Source organism: Anabrus simplex, chromosome 1 (genome assembly GCF_040414725.1).
Source record: "Anabrus simplex isolate iqAnaSimp1 chromosome 1, ASM4041472v1, whole genome shotgun sequence".
In the NCBI taxonomy this organism is placed as follows: Eukaryota; Metazoa; Arthropoda; class Insecta; order Orthoptera; family Tettigoniidae; genus Anabrus; species Anabrus simplex.
Window position 1 is genome coordinate 706,770,078 of NC_090265.1, and position 26,942 is coordinate 706,797,019.

The 26,942-nt window shown below is 41.7% G+C and overlaps 1 protein-coding gene across 2 annotated transcripts in view; it reads left to right on the forward strand.

The window, feature by feature from the left end:
* The window catches only part of LOC136857366 (WD repeat-containing protein 47), a 259,687-nt gene that overhangs the window by 217,250 nt on the left and 15,495 nt on the right, over positions 1–26,942 (forward strand). For both annotated transcript variants that reach the window (XM_067135988.2, XM_067135989.2), the window contains exons 2-4: positions 5,260–5,468; positions 22,496–22,665; positions 25,613–25,783. In XM_067135988.2, coding sequence (XP_066992089.2) covers positions 5,260–5,468; positions 22,496–22,665; positions 25,613–25,783 — 550 coding nt within the window. The remainder of the gene's footprint in view (positions 1–5,259; positions 5,469–22,495; positions 22,666–25,612; positions 25,784–26,942) is intronic.

Below are 26,942 nucleotides of genomic sequence, written 5' to 3' on the forward strand. Positions count from 1 at the left end.
TTTGGTATATAGATTTTTTTTTGTATCTGCTCCAGACAATTGTGTATGGTTTTTGTAAAAACAATTGTTTGCTTGCTGATTTATCCCGTTTGGTTGTATAATTTCGCCTAAGTATTTGCATTTATCTACTTGGGAGATTTTCCCATCTCTTGTGATCAGAGGATGGTTGTTAAATCCTGATTTTGTACATTCTATATACTCTGCCTTTTCATATGAAATTCACAGACCTGTTCTTGCCGCTATTTCATGAAGATTTTTCTACGTACTAGAGTGCTTCTTATTTGTTGTTGGAGAGGATTGCCAAGTCATCTGCAAAGGCGAGGCAATCAAGATTAATTTTGTTTTCGAGGAGTCTACCAATATTGATCCCGTTAGTTTTATTTTTCCATTCTCGAACCACTTTTTCCAGAACTAGATTGAATAGTAGTGGTGATAATCCATCGCCTTGTCTGACCCCTGTTGTAATTTCGAATGGCTCAGAAATTTCTCCTAAAAATTTAAGTTTCGCTGTTGTGCCTGTTAGTTTGCTTGATCGATCCCACCCCCCCTTTTTTTCTGTCGACTTGAAATTCCTCAAGCCAATAGTCTGTCGGTCTATTGTATCCCTCCACGAACCTGCTACGCGGGCGTAGCAGGGGGAGAGGTGATACTCCCACGTGGCGCGTCCCAGGTGGCGGATAGGGGGGTCCTAACCGGCTTGCCGGCGGACTTGAGGGAAATAAAATACCTCTCGCGGACCAAACACACTACCCCCTGCGGGTGGGGGACGCACATGTAGAATACACCCGCGGTATCCCCTGCCTGTCGTAAGAGGCGACTAAAAGGGGCGACCAAGGGCTGACTGAATTAGAACCATGAAACTAATTTTGAATCGTACCATCACGCGGGGAACACCATAGGTTGCCTGTACTTGCGAGTAGTACCACTAAATTCGGTACGAAATAGGTTTGTGATTAGTAGCAGTAAAAGCCTGGCCTGGTGGATTCCAGTACCCGTGCGTCGTACCCATGTGTGGAACACCGCGGGTCTGGGCGTAGCCTGTGAGTTGTACCACTATATGAGCAGCACCGTGGGTCTGCGTTGCCTGTGATTAGTACCCACTATGTGAGGAACACCACGGGAATACCGGCGCCCGTGTTTAGTACACCTAGGTGGGGAACCTTCTCGGTTTGCGTTGACTCTGAGTTGGGCCATTGTGTGAGACACACCATAGGTCTGCGTTACTTGTACGTATTGCAATACTTGTGAGTAGTACCATCTTTTGTGGAACACCGTGAGTCTTCGCTACTTCTGATTAATACCCCAACATGACACATACCATGGTTCTATTTTACTCGCGACATGTACCATTCTGTGGGGCCTTAGACGTGGATTTTGTACCGCCTTTCGACACCAAGCATCATTGTGCTTTATAAGTGGTTCCTTGGTCGGTAATAATGTTATTTTCGATCTGTATTGAGTCCGATCCACTGGTTTTTTGTTTGTTTGTTTGTTTGTTTTGTGTGTTGTTGAGTTCCTGTCCATCCATTCATTCTTCATGCCATATTTTATTTTTATTTTGGTCAGTGGATGCCTTTGCAGTTTTTTGTTCTTTCATTTCGTACCATTAGGGGCCGATGACCTTTGATGTTAGGCCCCTTAAAACAACAAGCATCATCATCATCTATTGTATCCCTGAGACCGACTTCGATCGATCTCCCCATTGTCTTCAACTTGTTAGCATCATGGTATTATTATTATTATTATTATTATTATTATTATTATTATTATTATTATTATTTATACATTTCCCGGCAGATGTCTCCATAGGCAAGTCGACTGTGATTTTCTCGTTCTAGCGGGTAATTTTTAACGTGGTCATCTGGAGAACTAGGAATAGCAACTTAAATTTTGAGGAGCAGCATATTTAACACAACAGAAGACCAGATATCGTTGTTTTCTCAGAAGCCCCCTTTCACTTCATTGAGATGACGGCTGTCCAAACTTTCTACTTTCAGAGCTAGTAATAAATTTCAGCAGTTGATTACGGACCACGAGAACAGTAAGAAAATTGCACAAAATGCAATATCTTTAAGAAATATCAAAATGATAAGAAGTTTTAGCTATGCTACGACATTAATTCGCATTATAGTCTATGCTACCCAAAACTATTCATTTCCTGCACTCACTTTTCGAAAGCATTTTTGCACGTTTCCTAACACTACCGCACTTGTAAAATCACGGAGAACGAAAGATGGAGAGTGGGAGCATAAGGCTGTAGAAAGGATGTGAGGTGCTGGCCGGGGTGAATTTGCTTGTCTTTCTACTTTCTGCCAACGGTCGTAGCCGTGTGGAAACACCGGATCCCGTGAGATCTCCGAAGTTAAGCAACATTGGGCGTGGTCAGGAGTTGGATGGGTTGCCACGCGCTGTTGGGGGGGGGGGGTAAGGGAATGGAGGAGCGGAAAGGAACTGGCCACCCTACCGCACGTAAACTCCGGTTCAGGAACACCTCTGCGGAGGTTCAGACCTGCCTTCGGACAGAATAACCCTTACCTACCTTCTACTTTCTGATAAAATATGCACAACAACTGTCCGTTATTCCTCAAGTACTGTCAGATCGATTATCTTTTGAAGGAATCCCCCTGTGGGTGGGGGTGGTAGAATAAAACCCACGGTATCCCCTGACTGTCATAATAGACGACTAAAAGGGTATCCAGGGGCTCTGAACTCTGCAGTGTGGTTTGGCGACCACGGAGCCCTTAGCTGAGTTATGCCATTGCTTCCACTTACTTGTGCCAGGCTCCTCACGTTCATCTATCCTATCCGACCTCCCTTGGTCAACTCTTGTTATTCTCCCGACCCCGACGCTGTTAGGTTTCCGAAGGCTAAGAAGTATTTCATTTTCACGCCGTGCGTGGCCCTTGTCGTTCTTTGGCCGATAACTTCATTTTTCGAATTGTCGGATTCCTTCCTTTTTTTCCTCTCTGGTTAGTGTTATATAACAATATAAAACAATAATCACCACCACTCTAGAAGGAATAACTTTTGCGTAGTCTTACTCCCTTTTGAGTCTCGCTGAAACTATGTCAAAATTAACACCAAAATACAGTAAAATGAAATAGGTCATGTTCAGGCGGACCATAGAAAGAGTGCTGGCGGACAGGGTGTGTGACCCGCGCCTCATAGTTTGGTTCGCCCTGATTTAGATCTTCAAGAATTTCTTATGTCGCCGTGTTGTTATCGAGTATCAAAACTGTCTGGAAAGACATGAGCAGTATACTAGATGGATTTAATTGCGACGCATTGTTCGACTCACTAGTAGCAAGTAACAAAGACAGGTTCTTCCTTTTTGTCTTCATATTTAAAATACTGACGTTTTTTCACTCAAGCATCCACATTCTGTTGTCTCATTGGAATGTTTAATAGCAGCTGCCGTTAGGACGGCCTAGGCCGCCTGTTGTGTGATGAGGGAACTCGTGAGCAGTACGGGTCACGTTCTTGGTCGTAAGATCGAAAATCCGAGTCTTTAAGTCGTGCACTGACAACGCTCATGATCAGATGGCTTTATATAAAGTATCATTTATCCTTTATATAGTTCTCTATGAAGTGAAGCACTTCGTAAGATAATTCGTAACTGAGATTGGTGGACTTGGTGTATCTTAATGGATGCAGTATTTTTGCATCTAACTCTCCAGGGTCGTAGGCAGAAATTATTTTCGGCGGGGGGAATTAAATATTAAGATTTGAGGACTTCTATAAAATAATATTGGGTGCATATTATGTTAAAACTCTCAAAATAACACAATTATTTAATGAAGACACATTTGTATTCAAGTTGAGGATTACAATAGCAGACGTCTCCTTTTTTTTTTTTTTTTTTTTTTTTTTTTTTTTTTTTTTTTTTTTTTTTTTTTTGCCAGCTCATGGATATTTTCTACGGTCGCATGTTCTTCTTTGTGTATATACAAAAGAAGTAGCACATCCTGTGCAATCATATTCTGCAAATTACCCTTATAAATTTTTCTGTGGCCTCCAGACAGACCTGGTGCAGGTCTTTAGATTTGACACCCGCAGGCGACCTGCGCGTCGTGATGAGGATGAAATCATGATGAAGAGGGTACATACACCCAGTCCCCGTGCCAGGGGAATTAACTAGTTATGTTTAAAATTCCTGTCCCTGCCGGGAATCGAACCCGGAACCCCTGTGTCCAAAGGCCAGCACGCTAACCACTTATCCATGGAGCCAGACTAGTAAGGCAGCAAACAGTTTCAGTACTATGTGTATTGTTGGGAAAATATCACTGTCGCGAAATGTTCAGCGCAGAAATAAAGTCCATTGGTTCAGGATGATTGCTTTTAGAAGAAAAACGTATTTATCTATAAATGGAAGCATCAGTGCATTGTTGGCAAATACGCAGTTCAGATTAAAAGCAAAATAATGAGCCATCTAAAATCTTCGTTTACATGGTCGCCACAATTAATCACAAATCCTAAACTTCAAAATTTTGGGGGGCGGGTTCTCCCCCTCTGCGTACGCCCCTGTATTCTCCATCTCTTGGTCCAGGCCAATGCACAATGAAGGTCCGATTGCGTTGTTTATATCGACATAATAATCTGTGTCGTTGCGACGTAAAGCAGCTTGTAAAAAGAAACCACTTTTCCCTTTGCCGAAATCAAATGATCACAAAAGTCTCTCTCAGTCATGGCCATCCATCAACGGCTACTAATTTCAGATGGCAACCAGCCGTAAGACATAGCCTGCACGGTTACTATGGTTTCACTTCCGTCACACATTTTGTCGAGTTACGTTACACAAATTTTCGGACCCTTGCCATAAGACATGTTTATGTCAAAAAAGTAATGAATTAGATACGGTCCGGCCCCATTCATACGAGTTTGTAATCTTTTCCGTTAATGCGCTTTTATTTTGCACAGGGTACATGTAGGCCTATAATGCACAATAATGTTTCGTACGTGTGGTTTTCTCATATGATAATTTATCCCAGTCCCCTAAACAATGCACAATGATTGCGTTGTTTATATTTAAGTCGACGCTTCCCCGGAAAGATGGTGTTCCAACTCTGATAGAATCCGGCTTTACTTAACTTACCACTACACTGCTGCGTGGTACACGTTCAGCTGCAGAATGGCCAGCAACGCTAACAAGCAAAGAACCGGTAAAGTTTAGATAAATGTAGAACCACCAACATTTGCGAATGCAACAATTTAAGCGACTTTGTACTTTGAGAATAACGCTGGCTCTGTCTCTTGTTTCAGCCGGCGGTACGAGCGGACGGCGAGCTCAATGGCAATGCTGGTGGTGGCGTCAACGGCACTGGAAGGCCGCGGTTCGTGGCCGTCACGTCGCTGGAGGATGTGCAGGCGGTCCGCTGCGCCGAGTTCCACCCGCAGGGCAAGCTGTATGCTGTGGGCTCCAACAGCAAGACGCTCCGCATCTGTTCGTATCCAAAGCTGTCAGATCTCAGGTAAAGAACTGCACTCAGCCATAGTGACCTGTGTCGTAACTATTGTCAGCCTTCAACATCATTACTCTCCTTTTTATGTAATTTCTCTTTACCTATCTACCACATTCCCTAGTCTCATCGGGGATCACATCACTCTCTTGCACCTTGACGGCAAGTAGGCTTTCCGTTAAGGATCACACTTTCACTTGTCCCTGCTATTGATGTGAAGAAATGCAGATAATTTTATGAATCGCCACTACCAAGTTGTTTAGCTCTACATCAGTTTTCTGATAGACGGAGATCCGGAAAACGTGTTACGGACAGAGACAACTTAAGACATGTGAGGCAGTCACAGTCTCTAGCTCAGCCAGACTTGTGCCAGTTTGCTTCTGTGCGACATCTCTTGATCACTTCAGCTGATAATTACTGACCTTCAACGAAACAATTTCGGGCACTTCTTAAACTTACAAGATAAGACACATCCTGGTTTTGGGCCCTGAACAGAGACATTTGTTGTTGTTGGCAAAGTACTTCAGGATTTGGAATCTACATTCAGCGACTTCAGAAAAGATATTGTTCACTATCTTCTCTCCTGTTCAAGACAAGACTTAGACACAAAGAAGTCTGTCAATCGAACGCTACGTAAGGCCATCGTGTTGTAATCCTGTTGACGGCCTGCATCCAGGAGCTTCTGTTTTGAACATGGTGACTTGCTTGCTGTCGGGCTCATCCGGGTCGACTTTACTCTTTATATTGCCTCTGGCCTTTGACCAAAGTACCCAAGTTGTTTTTGGCTGTTAAGGTTCGGCAGTCTTGTTCTGACGTCTAGCTGTTTCAGGATCGATGATTAGTTCGGTGTGCCTTTCAAGATATTCCGAGTAACTTCCTGTAGCACCACATTTTTTGAACATTCCATCCCTTTTGACAGTGACTTAATAACTTCAGCTGTGATCTATTCTTAGAGGTCCTACATCAACAGAAGATTTTTGGCATTATGTTCCCTGAGAGAAATATAACAGTACTAGCTGTTAACCGCGACTTCGCTCGCGTAGATTTCAAGGAAACGTGCAGGAAAATAAACCGGGCGTCTTGATCTGGTTACGATCTGGTCAGTCCTACAATTGTGCGGTTCCTTTTTAGGCTTGGTTCGTTGAGGGTCGGTGGTGGTATTGATATTTTCTTCCAAAAGGAAAGCTGGTTTCAACTGTTCTGCTGAATTACGCTGGTTGATTCGACACTCCACATTTTCGCATGGCTATTAACGTGTTGCTTTAGAGGAAACGTACCTTAGCATACAGAACAATGGTAAGGCCTCCCTTAAGAATGAGTTCAGGACGGAGATCCATTGAGAACTAAACACCCGCAGAGTAACGTCTTCGGTATCGTCATTAAAAATTCTACCAAATTTTCACTCCTTTTCATTCAATGGATTTTAAGGGAGGTTCCAAATACCAATTTTCATGTCTCTAAAATCTTCAGTTTTTGAGATATCATTATTCTCATAAAAATGAATTCAATCACTTATTCACTTCTTTTCATCCCTTTAAATTGGATTTTCAAAAACAAGAAAATACTAGTTTCTTTATTTTTAAAGGAGATTTCAACAACCAATTTTTACGTCTGTAAACTGTTAAGTTTTTAAGATATAGATATACTCATTTAAACAATTCACCCCACTTTTCATCCCCTTGATGAAGCAATATTTTTTAAAAACTGCCCTTAGTGAGCACCTTGACTGTAATATAAAAGTATTTCCAAAATTTAATTTCTTTATGTCGATGCTGAATGTATTGTCATCAGCACTGTCAGATTCACGCTTAAACATTGTCAAAAAGACCAAGATATTAGTTGTGAGTAAACATCCTGAACGAATTTACACCAACATCAAGCTTACTGGCAGAATAGTGGAAAAAGTCACCAGTTTCCCTTATCTTGGAAGCCTGATCACCAATGACAACAGGTGCAGCAAAGAGATCAAAAGGCGAATAGCACTTGCCAAACAGGCGTTTAGCGATAAGAGAAATATTTTAATCAGTGCAAATTTTTAATTCTGGAATTAGGATTTGAAACGAATGGAAGCGTTTGAGATGTGGGTCTGGAGACGAATGCTGGATTTAAAAGAGAACAAACTAAAGCGTTCTAGAAGAAATTCAAGGGAAGAGAAAACTGATGTTAACGATAGAAAGAAGAAGAGCTAAATTCACTGGTCTCATCATGCGACACAATACCTTTATTACCATTCTGCTGGAAGGAAAAATCACGGGGAAGAAAGGCCGAGGACGACCGAGGTAAAAGTTCCTTTACGACTTGGCACAGATTCTCCGTTATTGTTCTTACTATGTAATGTAACGAGGAGCTGAGGACAGGAAAGAATGGTTGCATAGACAAGGCATTGCCTTTAGACACTGATGATGAGTTTTGGCTCGGCGATGGTGAATCAGTCAGTCAGTCAGTCAGGACATGGGGGCAGGGGCGGGGAGGTGTAAATACAGTAGATATTGAGCTCGCGACTGAGCTGGAAAAGGAAGAGCAAACCATAAAACAAAAGGGCCAGAGAAGCAGTACCCTGTACTCTTTGTTCTTGAGGGTAGAGCTCTTTCTCCCCTTCAAATAATATATTTGGAAAGCCAGCAGTGATCTGCACAGATCTTAATTTCGTGTTGTTTATATATATATATATATATATATATATATATAGAGAGAGAGAGAGAGAGAGAGAGAGAGAGAGATTAGAAATCGGAGTGAAATGCTGCATTCTTGCTTTGGATCGTCATATTTGTGTAAATTTGCTGCTAACGAAGACAAAGCATCACTTCAGTTTACTGGAACTGCATTTGTTCCTTGAGACTGACCCAATCACGTGATTTTGGAAGCCTGGTAGATGACCTGAATCCGCAATCTTCTCATTAACTTCTCTTAAATATAATTAGTATCTTAAAATAATTTATATGTAGAAACCGAACAGTATTTTGTTCTAGTTGAAATATGTGAATAAACCTACTCTAATACAGTGTGTATAGGCTACAGTTTTAAGTTTGTATGAAAAGGGAGGTGGGAGGACGGGGAAGGATAAATACAGTAGATATTGTAGCTCGCGACTGAGCTGGAAAAGCTAGAGCAAACCATAAAACAAGAGGGCCAGAGAAGCAGTACCCTGTACTCTTTGTTCTTGAGGGTAGAGCTCTTTCTCCTTCAAATAATATATTTGGAAAGCCAGCAGTGATCTGCACAAATCTTAATTTTGTGTTGTACGAGACGCGTACAGTGAAAAGGAATACGATATGTCTCCTTAGGAAGTTCCTGACAGCAACTCGAGAACAAGCCTAGGTTTCTAATCTCCGTATCTGAACGAGCCTGAGTTAATCATGGCATGCCTTGTAAAGAAAAGCAGACATAAGTACGCTGTTTGATATGTTCTTTCATAAACCCTTCTATTTAGTGTTGGCTGCTGAGTGTATAATTCGAAGCAGTGTATCGATTCACTCAAGTGTCCGAGTGAATCGAGTGGCAGAATCGGCGAGCTCACGGCACAAGATTCAGCTGATTCGCAGCAGACAGTGCTGAGTGGCGCACTCACGAATCAGTAACACACAGCCGAACTTCCGCTGCAGCGAGACATACAGAGCCATGGCGCACTGAAAGAATACGCTATAACGGACTCCCGTTCTCAGCTTATTTGAAAATAATATCCACTTGCATTCACTATCCTCTTCTTACAGGGAAGTTTAAATAATTGATGGATTTATTTGCAGTGTTAGAAAGGTAGTCAAAATGTAATTCCTAAGTAGCTAGTAAGTAAGTAGCCTATAAGGTTTTTCTATTTATTAGTTTAATGAATCTCAGTATTATAACTTAGTTCTCATTCGTCAATTAATTCAACTCAGCTCTCTAGCCTACCCTATGACAATGAGTGATGCTCATGACCACTGAAAATTATCTGTTTTATATAGGGAAGAACCGCTCAGTATTCTCTCATTTCGTATGTGGCATAATTGCACAGAATTTCAATAATAGAATCACCGAGACCATTGGTGTACATGGACAGTAAATAAGTGAGCCGTCTGACGCAATAACTTAACTAAAAAGACGTTGTATCAGAAAACCGCGAATACAGTGAAATTTCCTCTTTGAAATAATTTTAAAAAAAGACTAGGCAGACAGTTGATGGATAATTTGCCACCAAGGCGACAGCACCAAATACAGATCATTGATGATCGTGTGTACAGATATTTTTTCATCTAATTCTGTATACTTATGTCATGCAGTTCTCACTGTGGGGGGAGGGAGGCTTTGTAACATCAACACTTGATGCGAAGAGGTAGCTGCAGGAGAAACCTGAATCTGAAAGCTGGGTGTCGCATAAGAAAGCAGTTCATAAAATGAAGACCAGATGGCAGCAGCAAGTTTTGAATGCTGTTGCTGCTGTCGTATCAGTTCACAGTACCCAGATGTAATAGGAACGGTGACTCTTAATGTGCCATGAATCGGATCACTGTATCCATTCAGTAACGTGAACGGAATCAAATAAATCGATTCAGTAAAATGAATCGAATATTCCATCACTATTTCTACTAACTCTATGGTTGGACAAGTGCTGAAATCTTGCATAAAAACAATCGTGTGGTATCAGGAAGGCCAAAACCTAAAAGGTGGGCCTTGCGACTCCAAATATATTTGTATTGTAAATGATCATTATGGCCGCTACTGGTGCAACGTTAGGAAGTTGAACCAAGGGAATGACTATTCCGATGTAGGAAAAATGTCAACCCTGAAGAGAGAGGTAATTGTTTACCTTTCTTCCCACTCAGTTTTATGTCAGACATGTCCATGTAGAGCGAGATTTCTCCGCACTTTGCTCTTACTTCAGGAGCAACTTCTGTAATCTATTACTACGAACACTTGACGGTTATACAACCGTGAAGGAAGCAGACTTATCCACTGTGCTACTCCGGAAATGTACGAGTCACCGTGACACAGCCTACCGTTGCAGATAGGAAGTAAAGGCAGAAGAAAATGATTTCATGCCAGGGCTTATGAAAAATAGCTAGATTTTAGAATAGAAGTTTGAAGTTTTAAAAACAGGGACAGCATTAATTGTAGAGGTTTTAAAATGAACAACACATCAACATATTTCATGAAGTTTATTTTCTTTTTTAAAAAATAATAACTTTATTCTGTTTTCTGTTGAAATTTGATGTTTTATGAAAACTCATCATAGCATGACGTATTCTCTTAAACCCTGGCATGGAAGTATTATCCCCCTGTAGGTGGGAGTGGTAGAATAACATCCACGGTATCCCCTGCTTATTGGACGAGGTGACTAAAAGGGGGCTCTTAACTTGGAGCGTGGGTTTGCGGCCACGAGTCCCTTAGCTGAGTCCTGGCATTGTTTACACTTACCTGTGCGTGGCTCCTCACTTTCATCTATCCTATCCGACCTCCCTTGGTCAACTCTTGTTCTTTTCCGACCCCGATGGCATTACAGCATTCGAGGCCTAGGGAGTCTTTTCATTTTTAACGCCCTTCGTGGCCCTTGTCTTTATTTGTCCGATGCAGTTCATTTTTTGAAGTGTCGAACGCCTTCCATCATTTTCCCCTCTGAATAGTTTCAAGAGGATGGTTGCCCAGTTGTACTTCATCTTAAAAGAGTAATCACCACAATACCACCTGACTGAAATTACCCAATTATTCCCACAGAAAATTCATACAAGTCTGGCTAAGTGCCAATTTCATCAGTTTTCGATGACTATTTTAAATATTTTGAGTATACATCTATCCCTCCGTAAATACAGTAATACGCAGAAAAAAGAAAGAAATGCTACTCAGGATTTGTATGTGGGGTTATACAGGATATAGGAAGTAATCGGGGAGGTGTATGGATAGTTCACCACGAAACAACACAATACGTTCCTGTAAACTTATGCCCTACGGTCGATCGTTTATGAACTCCGTCAGTTCTAGTTATTAGCTGTAATAGGGAGGGGTTCATGTTTGGGATTATGTTTGGAGTCAGGCATGCCATTACAGACATTGCACTACTTATAGATCCGTTTCTGTGAATTTTCGGCTTAGCAGTTAACCGGTAGTCCGACATTGGTGCCAAATTGTTACTAGTACAAACAGGTGATTCCCAACACACAACACGAACGAAAATGTATTTACTCGAATGCAAACATACGGCGTTTATCACTTGCGCAAGATGACGCAATAATTATTGTTTCTCCTGCTTCTATGACCAATATCATCCTAGTTCGTGCAGCAATTCTTCGCGCGAACAGCACGATAGTGAATAAAAAGTAGGGTAGAATAAGTTGTACAAAATGCTGGGAGTAAAAGTATTAATTTTTCAAACGGCCCCCGTACAAATTTTTCAGAACCCTTTACCCGCTAAAAATAATTTTTGGAATTGATTCGAAAATGAACATTATTGAAGACACCTTAATTTTTGAAAGATGTAAAATATTTGAAAAAATCGTACATCGGCAGGATTCGATCCAGCGATCCCACGCTTACGGAGCGGAGCTCTTGCCGCTGCGCCACGAGCTCGTCTTTTTCGCAAACACACCTTACACATAAGCGCGCTGGAATTTTTCATGAATTAATTTCTCGGAAAGGCTGAGAATTGTGCCTTACTACTTGCACCTGTCATCCTACTGGTCATGCCATACACGTGTACCAAACGTAGATCGAATCGGTCACCCTACTCCTGAGGGACAAAATTCCAGCACCTCAGCGTCTCCAAAAACAACAAAAATAGTTAGTCGGACGTAAAATCAATAATATCTTTAAATGGAAAATCATTTCACACGCTAAAAAACATTGTTGTTGTTGTTTGAGTCAGTCCATAGACTGGTTTGATTCAGCTCTCCATACCAGCCTGCCCTGTGCTAACCTTTTCATTTCTACGTAACTACTGCGTCCTACATCTGCTCTAATCTGCTTGTCATATTCATACTTTGGTCTACCCCTACCGTTCTTACCAGCTACACTTCCCTCAAAAACCAAATGAATAAGTCCTGGCTGTATTAAGATGTGTCCTATCATTCTCGCTCTTCTTCTCGTCAAATTTAGCCACATCGATCTCCTCTCGCCAATTCGATTCAGTAGTATATCTCTTCCTTCGTGATTATATCTACCCATCTTACCTTCAGCATTCTTCTTTAACACCACATTTCAAAAGCTTCTATTCTCTTTCTTCTGAGCTAGTTATCGTCCATGTTTCACTTCCACACAATGCCACGCTCCAGACGAAGGTCTTCAGAAACATCTTTTAAATTTCCATATCAGTGTTCGAGTCAGCAAATTTCTTGTCTTAATAAAGCTCTTAAGTAAAATAAAAGATAGAAAAATATCATTCCGAAAATTCCAAGATGTTATGTTTAGTGTCACCTAGTGATGATAGCCACTTAATGCCTCTATACTAAAATAAAAACTACACGAAATGAAGTAATATATTCCTTTTCTTTGCAAACTTTTGTATTATTCCAGCCCTAAGCGAAAAAAAAATCAGTGACTCCCTGACTAACATTCTTTAAAGTAATTGCAATTTTACTGATTACTTTTTGAAAAGTAATTTTTATTCGTAATTGAGTAAAGTACTTTTTAGGGAACTGTAATAGAGCCCAATTACCTTTTTCTTGTACTCTTTCCATCACTTCCAGCACCTTTCATTTATAATGTAGCGGAAAAGGAAGTAGCACCGCCTGCACGATTTATCATTGATAGGAACGTCCAGCGTGCGCCGGACAGTGAAAGTACCCCGCCCTGCTCACTTTCACTGCGTGGTCTGTCTTCCTGTTTAACTTGATACCTGGGATACGTTCATAAAACAAAACAACACTGCATCGGAAATGTGGGGACACCTTTAGCTTCAATGAAAACGTAGAATTTTGAAATGCCAATTTGTTCATTATCCACGAAACTTTTGGTGATACTTCGGCTCCCTAGTGCTGAATTGGTAGATCTCGGGTATCTTCGAGATTCGTATTGGCAACCTTTAACACAAAAACTATGAACCGATGATGCAACACCGTGAGACATCTGGCGGTATAATTGCAACACTTTACGTACTGTGGTTGTTTACAAAGCAAAGCCAAAATATAGGTTAGGATTGGACAGAGTGAGGAAAATATTAAGGGAGATATGTCAGCAGCTAACTTACGGCTGACCATCGAAGCATTCTATTCAGTATCTGCCGCAGATTGGGAGGGGTATTGCAGAAAGGTGAAAGAACTGGAAGAGGAATACTGGAGGTACGACGATGTCGTGGAAATAGCCATGGACGAGATTAATTAATAGTACTGCAGATAGCAGTGACGATTGTGAAAGTGATATTTCTGAGAATTCATGCTAGGAACAAGATTCGGATCGAGAAATGTTATATAATGTTATATAAATGTTATGTAATGTTATATAAGGTTAAAATTCCCGACCCTGCCGGGAATCGAACCCGGGACCCCTGTGACCAAGGACCCGCACGCTAACCGTTTAGCCATGGAGCCGGACGGTGTGTCTGACACAGTTGTTGGCTTAAGATAGTAAAGGTTTAGAAAATTCATATCGATCGATCATACTATCGATTCAGTTGGCAGTATTACCGGAACCGGGGTAGCTCACTCCTTACTGCCCACCCCCGTAAAACAAAGTATCACTAAAAGTTTAGCGGGTAATGCATATAATTCAAACATGCAGATGTATTTTAGTGTATGTCAAAACTAACGGTATTCGTTATTAACACAAATATGTCTTAGGGCTGGGGGTCATCCGAAAATGTGCGTGAAGTGACGTGACAAAATGTAGAACGGAAGTGACGTCACAAAATGTTTAACCTAACAACAGTGACCTAGAGAGGTGCACGGCCTTAAGATTTTTTAAAATACTACTGATCTGCATTTAGGGCAGTCGCCCAGACGGCAGATTCCGTGTCTGTTGTTTTCCTAGCCTTTTCTCAAATGATTGCAAAGAAATTCGACATTTATTGAACATCGCCCTTGGTAAGTTATTCCAATCCCTAACTCGTCTTCCTATAAATGAATATTTGCCCCAATTTTTCCTGTTGATTTCCAGCTTTATTATCATATCGTGATTTTTCCTACTTTTAAAGACACCACTCAAACTTATTCGTCTACTAATGTCATTTCATGCCATCTCTCCATTGGTAGCTAGGAACATACCGCGCCGAGCAGCTCGTCTCCTTTCTCCCAAGTCTTCCCAGCCCAAACTTCGCAATATTTTTGTAACGCAACTCTTTTGTCGGAAATCACCCAGAACAAATCGAGCTGCTTTTCTTTGGATTTTTTCCAGTTCTTGAATTAATTAATCCGGTTAAAAGAAAAGTAAACTCGTGTCCTCATCCCGAGGATTTTCTTTTCAGGCACATCCCAATGGAAGTGAGCTGCATGCACCGGTTCAACCTCATACCAGCCCTCCTGCCTTTCTTAAATTTCTGGCAGTACCGGGAATCGAACCTGGATCCCCGAGGACGGCAGTTAATAACACTAACTGTTACGCTACAGAGGCGGACGTGCGAGGGCTCCATACGCTGGAACCATACTCTAGTTGGGGTCTTACCAGAGACGTATATGCCCTCTCCTTTACATCCTTACTACAACCCCTAAATACCCTCATAACCATGTGCAGAGATCTGTACCCTTTATTTACAATCATATTTATGTGATTACCCCAGTGAAGATCTTTCCTTATATTAACACCTAAATACTTACAGTGATCCCCAAAAGGAACTTTCACCCCCATCAACGCAGTAATAAAAACTGAGAGGGCTTTTCCTCTTTGTGAAATTCACAACCTGACTTTTAACCCCGTTTATTATCATATCATTGCGTACTGTCCATCTCACAACATTATCGAGGTCATTTTGCAGTTGCTCACAATATATATCTATACAGAATAACATTATCCGGAAAAGGCCTTATCTGTGATTCCATTTCTTTACTCATATCATTTATATATAAGAAAACATAGAGGTCCCTACTGCCATAGAGGAATTCCGCTGTTATTAATTACAGGGTCAGATAAAACTTCGCCTAATCTAATTCTCTGTTCTCTTTTCTAGAAATATGGCCACCCATTCAGTCACTCTTTTGTCTAGTCTAGTCTAGTGTCTAAATTTGTAGAGGTAGTGTTGATATAATTTACTGGATCTCTCATATAAACCCAGAACGAGCGCACGGGTCCGCCTCTGTGGTGTAGTGGTTAGCGTGATTAGCTGCCACCCCCGGAGGTCCGGGTTCGATTCCCGGCTCTGCCACGAAATTTGAAAAGTGGTACGAGGGCTGGAACGGGGTCCACTCAGCCTCGTGAGGTCAACTGAGTAGAGGTGGGTTCGATTCCCACCTCAGCCATCCTGGAAGTGGTTTTCCGTGGTTTCCCACTTCTCCTCCAGGCGAATGCCGGGACGGTACCTAACTTAAGGCCACGGCCGCTTCCTTCCCTCCTCCTTGCCTATCCCTTCCAATCTTCCCATCCCTCCACAAGGCCCCTGTTCAGCTTAGCAGGTGCGGCCGCCTGGGCGAGGTACTGGTCATTCTCCCCAGTTGTATCCCCCGACCAAGAGTCTGAAGCTCCAGGACACTGCCCTTGAGGCGGTAGAGGTGGGATCCCTCGCTGAGTCCGCGGGAAAAGCCGAACCTGGAGGGTAAACAGATGATGATGATGATGACGAGCGCACGGTGTTTGTACTCAGCCTAACTTTCGTCGCTCGCGGCCGCCCTGCTTTCAGCGTGAATGCAATCTTATATGAAATCTTACTTTATAAAAGATGCTGGAAGTGCCATCCTTCATAGTGAAGTACTTCATAAACACCATTACGATTTTCTGCGCACCAATAGCGAGAATTATGACTGTTCACACGACCATTAGGATGAAACCAGGCCTGATCCGAAAAGAACGCAAGCTGTGGGTCGAATAAACGTTCAGTGATGCAAGATACTACTCACAATATTTCACTCTTGTGGCTGGATCAGCAGGCTTTAAACAACGAGCGCGAGTAAACCTGTACGGTTTGATGTGTATTAGCTTTGTAGCTCTGTATGCAAAAGAAACCGAAACCCCCACTTGTTGTGATAATTTTGTGAATGATTTATTCGGTGACCGTTCAAGATTCGCACCAATGATATCTAGGTTTTCCTCTGTTAAAACTGTTCGTTTGTGCGCATGAGCACTGAACCAGTAGTTTCAAATTTATTTACAGTCACGTGAACCTGTGCTCGTGAAGGTGGCACTTCACCAGGAAATTGCTGAACAAATGCATCGCGTTCCCGTCGAGCCGACTCGTACTTTACATAAATTTTACATTCGAAAATACTGTGTTGCAAAACTATAACTGTCTCGCCATGCTAACATCTGAGATTCAGACTGGCTACTGATGCATAGCTAGGTCGAACACGTGCATGCTCCTTGTAGTGGCAATATCAAAAGGGTCAGACATTATTATTATTATTATTATTATTATTATTATTATTATTATTATTATTATTATTATTATTATTATTATTATTATTATTATTATTATTATTATTATTTCGAATTGTTAAATTTATCATCGTCTGTGTTTCTTTGAAGAACATTTTGAATTCATATTATAATTTAGTAATATTAAAACATTTTAAGTATCTTCGCGCTAAGTGTTCATACTGTAAGGTAAATGAACGTAAAAGTGAAAGATAAGAATTTGTGTTAAAATGACCAAATAAAATTATTTATTGTCTTGAATACTGATTTGTAAATGCATGTGGATATATTTTATAAATAGGCAGGTTCATATTAGTTTGTTTGTTCACAGTTTAGTTATTTTCTTGAATTTGGAATGGAAAATCTAAAATATCCAGCAATTGATGCATTAATACTGTAATATCCTGTTTTCTACTAAAAAATGCCCTTTCCGTCGTAAAACACTACAAAATACTAAATGCTAATAATATACTCGAAAATGCAAATTTTAATTTTCAAAATGCTAAATTCTTAGTTTTAAAATGCTAAAATCTGTCATCTCTAATTATCACTGATTCGTTAATTATTTAATTATTACAGCCCCCTTTGTGGATGAGTGGTAGAGTGTCGGCTTCCGGATCCCAATATAGCGGGTTCAAACCCGACAGAGGTAGTCGGATTTTTGAAGGGGAGGAAGAAGTCCATTCGACACTCCATGTCGTACAATGTCGGCATGTAAAATATCTCAGGTGACACATTTGGTGTTCACCCGACAAAATTAATTTTAAAAATGTCAGCCATGGACGTCTAAGGGAGATTCGGTTTACTGTACCATCTAGCAGGCTTAAAGTACAACGGAACGTCCAAATTGACGAGGAGGCAGTGAGATGACGTCAGATTAAAATGTCTGCACACGGTAGCTGAGGCCATACGATTAATCAAAACTGACCCGTTATTTGAGTCGTGTGTTTTTACAGGGTTCTTTTTCTAAGGCTGTCAACCCTGAGGTTGGTTGGCAGCGGTTCTCCAGAAGTCCCTGTCTTGTGCCATCTTTTACGCTCCATTTAAGATTCGCAGCCCAGCTCCTCCATTAGTTGCCCGATGTTGTTCAGTCTAGGCCCTGCCTCTCCAGTTTATGCCCTCCACAGAACCCTCCAAGGTCGTGGCCAGTAAACTTCGATGCCTAATTATTCTTCTCAGTGCTTCTTGGTTGCTAACTCTGTGTCTGTCCAGGGAACATTCTTCTGTCTGCCACGCCGGGTGTTCAGGTCTCACTCAGAGGATCGGGCGAGGTGGCCGTGTGGTTAGGAGCGCGCAGCTGTGAGCTTGCATTCGGGAGATAGTGGGTTCGAATCCTACTGTCGCCAGCCCGGAAGATGGTTTTCCGTGCTTTCCCATTAATTAAGGCCACGGCCGCTTCCTTCCAACTCCTAGGCCTTTTCCTATCCCATCGTCGCCATAAGACCTATCTGTGTCGGTGCAACGTAAAGCCAATAGCAAAAAAAAAAAAAAAACTTCCGCAGAGGGACACGCCCCACACATATGTCTCAAGTATGTTTGAAGACTGTCTTTGCTTGGTTAATTCTGCTAATCTGCAGCGCTGTAGTCCCAAAATGTTTACAGGGTATACTCTACGTCAGGACTTGCGACCAGCTTTGAGGTATTTGGGACGGAGGATGCAGGGTTCGATTCACGACGGGGTCGGAGATTTTAAATGCGCCTGATTAATTATTCTCGCTCAGACAGTGGGTGTTTGTCCCAACACTTTCCTCCTCATCTACAGACGACACACCACACTACCAATCACCACAGAAACACGGAAAAGAGATTACATCCCTTCACATAGCGTTGACCTCTGGAAAGTCTTCCGGCCGTAAAACAGGGCCAAATCCATACGTGTGATAAAGTTCGCACATGTGACCCCACAGGTTTGAGAAAAGTCAGGTCATGATAAATCCCGGATGCCAGACAACCCTGTCGTCTGAAATTATTGGGTTCCAGTCCGGTTCCATGGCTAAATGGTTAGCGTTTTGGCCTTTGGCCACAGGGGTCCCGGGTTTGATTCCCGGCAGGGCCGTGAATTTTAACCATCATTGGTTAATTAGGCTGACACAGGGGCTGGGTGTAGGCCTATGTGTCATATTCATGATCATTTCATTCTTATTACGACGCGCAGGTCGCCTACGGGAGTCCTCGGACACTCCTGGCACTAAAAGCCATACGCCATTCATTTCATTGGATTCCAGCTACAGTTGCAATGAACTTTTCTTAGTTTGGGACAAAGGAGACATATAGAAGCTATTTTAAGATGATAAAGAAGAAATCTATATTTTATTGAACTAGTAGTCTTCCACTGGGCCTACTTCCAGTCTTTTGTTCTTTTTGTAAGTGCATGTTTTGATTTGTGATCACTCTTCTCAGTGGAACAACCTCTTGAATTGGTGTATGTTGTAGTCTTTTCAGTCTCGTCTCGTAAATGGCGTGAATCGGTCAACTGGTAAAGTATTTGAATCCGTGAACATCAAGCTGAACCTTCTATGTTTGCAATTACGAGCGTAGTCGGTGAGTTAAGTCACTGACAGATGGGCGAAATTAAGGAGAAAAGGAACCAAAGCAGTAGATATACGCAAGAGATCAGAAGGCATACTTTAACAAGTGGAGTTAACCAGAGGGCCTTGACTACAGCCTTGCTAACCAGACCTCTTTCACTTCCACTGTTAGCTGTTTGGATAGTTAAAACGAACATTTTCATCGTACACTTGATGTTTTGTCACCAAATAGGACTATTTTTGAAAGTGGTATTGAAAAAAGGCACTTAATTGCCCGCCATGTATTCCCGGACGCTGGGAGCAGAGCGCTCCGAGGCGAGGGAAGGAAAGCGCACTGGATGGGAACGAAGAAAGTTTTGTTATGCATACCTCTGGGAACTCGCGCCCATTATCTGCACTCTGTGAAAACACGAAATTATACTTATTAGATGAAGTTAGCAGCTCACGTACTTTAATGAATAGAAAATGAATCGGTTTACGGAGAAGAATGACGTCAGTGATAGTTTGTCTGCCGTAGCAGATTACCAAATTGACACAGTAGGACAACAGAACAAAATGAACTACAGGTGAGAACTGCACCACTGGGTTTTGGTACGGCAAGTTATGCAATTGTCCCGCCAATAAATAAAATTAAATAAATAAATCGATTGACTGATTTTATCTTTACAACTGTTGTCTTATAATTTTTTTTTATTGCGAACTAACTTGTCTGGCTAATCGCTTAGAAAATCGGATTATTATTCTTGTAGTGCCTTCTCGATCACTGAAGGTTGACCACAATCACAGCGAAGTCTGTACGAATTCGTCTGTCCTCATCAGTCTACTGGTTTCTAGTCCTGTCCAATCGCGTAAGTTCCTTTTTTTTTTACGTCGCGCCGACACAGATAGGTCTTACGGCGTCGATGGGACAGAAAAGGCCTAGGAATGGGAAAGAAGCGGCCGTGGCTTTAATTAAGGTGTGCCTGGTGTGAAAATGGGAAACCACGGAAAACTATCTTCAGGGCTGCCGACAGTGGGGTTCGAACCCACTATCTTCCTCACAGCTCACAGCTGCGCGCCCCTAACCGCACGGCCAACTCGTCCGGTCGTAAGTTCCTTAGCCGAGAGTGTTTCCTTCGGCCGCGACCTGTACATCCATCAGTTTTACCCTGCACGATCAATTTTAGTAGGTTATATTTATCATTCCTAATAATATGCTTTTCTTGATTGTACACGCGAACATTCGTTCCCTCCTCACACGCCTGACAGACCTGGTCAGTCCACGAGATCCCTAACATCCTTCGGAAAAATCCACATTTCGAAAGCATTTTTCCTCCTGATGGTGTTATATTTCAGAGGCGTAGGAAATGAGTTCTAACATGGAAATAGACCTTCCGGACCCATGGTCATGTAACATATTTTCTTCTTCTATGTGTGAAGAATGCGTCCTGAAAGTTTGATCCACGTTATTGTTACACACTGTATATATAATATAAAATTGTATTTTTCCGTGCTTTCCTATATTCACAACAGGCAGCTGTACTTTAATTAAGGGCACAATCGCTTCCTTCCCACTATTAACCCTTTCCTATCGCATAGTCGTCCGGTTCCATGGCTAAATGGTTAGCGTGCTGGCCTTTAGTCACGGGGGTCCCGGGTTCGATTCCCGGCAGGGTCGGGAATTTTAACCATAATTGGTTAATTTCGCTGGCACGGGGGATGGATGTATTTGTCGTCTTATCATTTCATCCTCATCACGACGTGCAGGTCGCATACGGGCGTCAAATCAAAAGACATGCATCTGGCGAGCCAAACCTGTCCTCGGACACTCCCGGCACTATACACCATACGCCATTTCACTTCATCGCATCGTCACTATAAGACCTTCAGAACACATTAAAAAATACTAAAGGTCAAGTCGTTTTAACCATTTCGCGTAATATCGCTGTTGCGATGAATCGCTACCCCCTACCAGTGGCGACTCCTGACTTCTGGTTTAGGGGTTGTAACCGAAAAAATTGCAAACATCAACCGAAACAGACCGCCATTCCAAACACATTTAAAAAACTACAACAACAATCAAGGCCAACAGAAAGGTTTATTTAAGATTATTTATTTAAGATCTCGCATGCACGACTTAAGTTGTGCAGTTACAGAGTTGGGCGCAGTTGTCCTTCGTTTATAATTCTGCTTTTCTCCGAAAAGAAAGCAGGCCCCTATACTAAATGGTTCTCTTAATAATTGTTCAATTACACAATGGTTAGAATTCAGTTCGGATTGCGCGGCGGCGTGACCACATCCGTGCCTGCTGAACTACTCTCTGATCGGTGTGATGTCTTTTCAAAACCGCATCATTCCCGCATTTTCTCTGTTTGATATTTACACTACAAGCACACGAAACTGAATCCTTTATATTACAACACCACACATTTGCCATCATTTATAGCACAAGAAAAGAACCGCTCAAAAGCAAGAACACCAATATTTTACGAAATAGCAAATAAATCCCGGCACGCGCCACCTTGCACCGCACTCTTGACGAATGTGGCTGTTCGTTCGGCATTCCAACCCCAAGAAAGAGATCAACAAACAACAAGGGTCCAATGCTCTTGCTGCCATCTCTGGAGTAGTTTCGTAATTAGTAGCAGTCACCAGCCACCAACGCTCGTTTCATCCATCTGTGAGTGCGTTTGAATTTTATATAAATAACTTCCATTAAAATACGAACAATTAATATTTATTTTTCGTTGAAAATACAAGGAATGTAAAAAATCAATTGCATGTATGGGAAATTCGTCACTGACCCCTACTAATTTTCAGCCACATTTTTTAATAGCACACGTCAGTTTGCTTAATAACATTAATTATTAATTTTAAATGTTCAGTTTTGTTTATTAAAATTATTGGTTGGTAAATGTACTAAGAGATACTTTATGAAAGGGTGCCCCGAGATTTCAGTTATCTGGAAGCTTCCACAGGGTTTAATCCGGCACTGGTTATGTAGAAACCAAGATAATTAATCTCGTTTGCGTCCACAATGTTTGGTGTCAATAACGATGTATTATCTTTCAGGGAGGACCACACCACGTACCAGCCAACGGTGTTGTTCAAACGCACAAAGCACCACAAAGGCTCCATCTACTGCCTAGCCTGGACGCCCGTCGGTGACCTTATGGCAACGGGGAGCAACGACAAGACGGTCAAACTGATGCGCTTCAACAGTGACACTTCCAACCTGGAAGGTGAGTTTGATTGAGTTCTGTTCATATTGCCGATAACTTGAATTATAAAATAAAAATTGAATTGCTTTAATGATAGGTTACTCGCTTCTAATTGTCTAATTTGAAAAAGACAAAAAGGAACAAGTTTCCCTGACAGATCATAGACGTGGGACCTCAGGGACCCGTTTTTCTCTATCATTGAAGGAAAAATTAGCTTTCCCATAAAGTTTTTTAATCGTAGTTTTTTGAGTGTATCATATAAAGATGTCTCTATCCATTGTTTTCTTAATCTTCTTGAAAGGTACCTGTACGAATTTGAAAATAGGACAAAATCTCCAGTGTACCAAGAAACAAATAACTGAAAGCTATATTAAATAGATACGTTTTTCTTTGAGACGTACTATCGCGGCTTGGAATAGTCAAACTGTTGGAAAACCTGAATTGACTATATATTAGTGTGATAAACGAAGTCCTATGCAACAGTCATTTCACTGGAGCGAATAATTCTCCAGTGACAGTTTTTCGGCTCTCGTTTAAAATGTGCGTCCCGTCGACTGAAGGAGTTATGAGATTCAAACCGTCAATTTGTAAATATAGGCTACTACAGTATTAGTATCTCTATACTTTTATTCTTCATGAGTCTCGATTACTTTAACAGCAGGAAGTTAAAGTTTAAACATATTTTTAAAGCGATATTTCGCAAGCAAATAACCATTCATAGCGGCTTTAACGACAAAATTAACTAGCCTCTAGCAATAGTATAGTCGGTTGATAAAGGAAATGTACGAAAGCGACACATAATTACTTAGAAGCTACAAAAATCATGTTTCGTGGTACCTGGGTGAAACTACAGTCGGACTCTGCGATCTAGATGTTACCATTGAAAATGTATGGGTTCAATTTCTCTCAGACGAGTCTCTGTAGGATCGGTCGTGTCTGCGCCTACGTCCCTTAGCAGGCATCGCGAGTAATGACGTGAACATTACCGGTGCATTTTACATAGCGAAGGTAACTCTGAATTTTGAAATAATAAAGCTAAAAACCACAGCTTACAGTAACTTACCGCTACCGTCTTAACCGTGCACTACTGCCAGAAAGTGGCGATTCTCCCGCTATTCTCCAGCGATTACGGAGCTTGAACGCTAACCACTCGACCGTCGCCACCTCGTGCTCGTGACCGCAACGCACTGGTACATATTCGACGCGAAAATTCTCTTGCGATTTTCTTGAAAACGCCTTAATAGTACGCTTTACTATTTGCACATTATCTTGTCCTAATAGACTACTAAAAGTGTACAAAATTTGAAGATGATCCGTGATCTCAACGTCGTGGTCTCTCCTTGTTAAACATGTGTCGTGCGCTACACTGTGCTCTGGTCCTCCGCGAGTACTTGCAGTTGTAAGCGGAGGGGATCGGTGGTGCGTTCTACCGCTACAACCGGATTACTCATCGGTATTACTCGCTCCGTTCCCACCTCTACCCAGCAGAAGACCCTAGAACTACATGAAGAACATCTGAAAATTACGTAGAATATTCGGCAATTGTATAAAAACTATTTTTCGAGGACCATGAGATTGTTCATTTTAACATGAAACATTTTAACTATTTGAAATTATATTCAGCTGTTTTCTTACAATTTCCGTGACCGGAAATTATGTATCTATTGTAGAGATATTTTCCACTTTATATAAATATATTATGCTTTGTTTGTTTTATACATACCCTCCTTTTTTAAAAAATATAAAAATATAATTAAAGTGGCTAGTCTGCTTTCTGCGTCAAGGGGAACAATTTGGAAATTTTTTCGTTAAGTGGCGTGGGTATTACAAAGAAAAAATATTTTTCGACTTGTATAATTACATATTGTTCACCTCTGTGGTGTAGTGGTTAGCGTGATTAGCTGCCACTCCCGGAGGCCCGGGTTTGACTCTCGGCTCTGCCACAAAATTTGAAAAGTGGTACGAGGGTTGAAACAGGGTCTACTCAGCCTCGGAAGGTCAACTGAGTAGAGGGGGGGCGTTCGATTCCCATCTCAGTCATCCTCAAAGTGTTTTTCCACTTCTCCTCCAGGGAAATGTCGGGATGGTACCTAATTTAAGACCACGGCCGCTTCGTTTCGTCCTCCTTGCCTGTGCCTTCCAATCTTCCCAACCCCTCAGAAGGCCCCTGTTCAGCGTAACAGGTGAGGTCGCCTGGGCGAGGTACTGGTCCTCCTTCCCCTTTTGTATCATCTGACCCAAAGTCTCACGCTCCAGGACACCGCCCTTGAGGCTGTAGAAGTGGGATCCGAGGGAAAAACCAACCCTGGAGGGTAAACTGATTAAGAAAGAAAGACAATTAAATATTTTGTAGCTAGTCTTTGAAATTATTTGTATAGATTGTCATGACACACAGGCTAGAATAGACATTAACTAAAATATGTAAAAGAAAAAATTAAAAATGTATCATTATTCTGTGCGCTTAAGCAAACGCAAGGGCTGCCTGGCCAAAGCGGTAAAGGCGTGCTCCTTTCGCTCGGAAGGGCATGGGTTCGAATCCCCGTCAGGAAGTCGTAAAATTTAAGAAACGAGATATCCTCTTCCGGAGGTGCACATAGCTCTGAGGTTCACTCAGCCTACACAAAAAATGAGTACCAGATTAATTCCTGGGAACAAAGGTGGTTGGGTGTAGAGCTAACCACTCTACCCCACCAAAGGACTTCATGGCCTGTACGGAAATGACTTTGCTTTTTTAAGCAAACCCACTTTGGGTCAGAAATTAATAAATTAAATAATTAATTAAATGCAATTTATAGCTGTATGAAATTGTTGAGAGATGTAATGTAACACAGTCAAATGTAAACTGTCTCATATACTATAGTTCCTGTTCTCTGCATCTACGTATATCTATGGCGACTTCCAGTTTCCAGCTAGATTTAAAGGATTGCCAACCTCTACATTCATCCAATGACTTGATCTCCTTTTTCAGGCCAGGAAATAGAGCTGACAATGCACGATGGCACTGTTCGAGACCTCTGCTTCCTGGAGGACACAACGAACAAATCAAGTCTTCTGATCAGTGGTGGAGCAGGAGACTGCAAGATCTATGTAACGGACTGTGCTACTGGCACACCCTTCCAGGCCCTCTCTGGACATTCAGGTATGAACACGCTAGTGAGACATTTCATAAATGTTGCATTACTTTCTTTCTTTCTTTCTTTCTTTCTTTCTTAATCTGCTTACCCTCTAGGTTTCTTTTTTGCCCTTGGGCTCAGTGAGGTATCCCACCTCTGCCACCTGAATGGCAGTGTCCTGGAGCATGACGACATCGGGTCGGGGATACAACTTGGGAGGATGACCAGTACCTCGTCCAGGCGGCCTCACCTGCTATGCTGAGCAGGGGCCTTGGTGAGGGATGGGAAGATTGGAAGGAAGCGGCCGTTGGCCTTAAGTTACATACCATCCCGGCATTTTCCTGGAGAAGTGGGAAACCATAGAAAACCACTTCCAGGATGGCTAAGGTGGGAATCAAACCCACCTCTGCTCAGTTGACCTCCTGAGGCTGAGTGGACCCCATTTCAGCCCTCATACCACTTTACTAATTTTGTGGAAGAGCCGGGGATCGAACTCAGGTCTCCGGGGGTGGCAGCTAATCACACTAACCACTATCCCACAGAGGCGGTGTTGTATTACTTGAAAGATTAATTATGCCTTCGTGGATTATGCTGTCGTTCTATTGGACTCATTAGTGGAGTCACAGAACCCGCACCGGGACAAACAACAAAGGCAGGCTTATTGATCTCCTTTGAGAAGACACAGTACGCAACCAACATTGGAACAGCACCTAGATTGATGATCTTGGAGGGAGAAAGGTTCCAGGAAGTGGAGAAATTTAAATACTTTTGAGAATGGATAGAAAACAGTTTGCTGATAATTGGTAATTAACAGAAGACAGCTTTTTAGAGAAAAGAAAAATGAAGATCTTGATCAAAGCAAAAATTAATAAAAAGAATGTGCTAATAATCATTCAGGATATGATATCTGATCATTTTATGATAATAATAACTGGTAGAGGGAGAGCAATTTCCACATCAAAAATAAGAAAAATTACAGAAATTAAGAAGAATCGTAAAGAGAAGGGAACTTTTAGGATCGAATCTGCACTCAAAGGGGAGCTCTTTTCTCGGTCATTAATAGTTTTTTTTGGATAGAATTGAAGCTAAAATCATTACAATTGATGCAAAGATAATTGTGAATATTGCGACAGTGAATACGATTCAGATTATATATTTTGAATTAATCCATCTTTTTGATTGGAA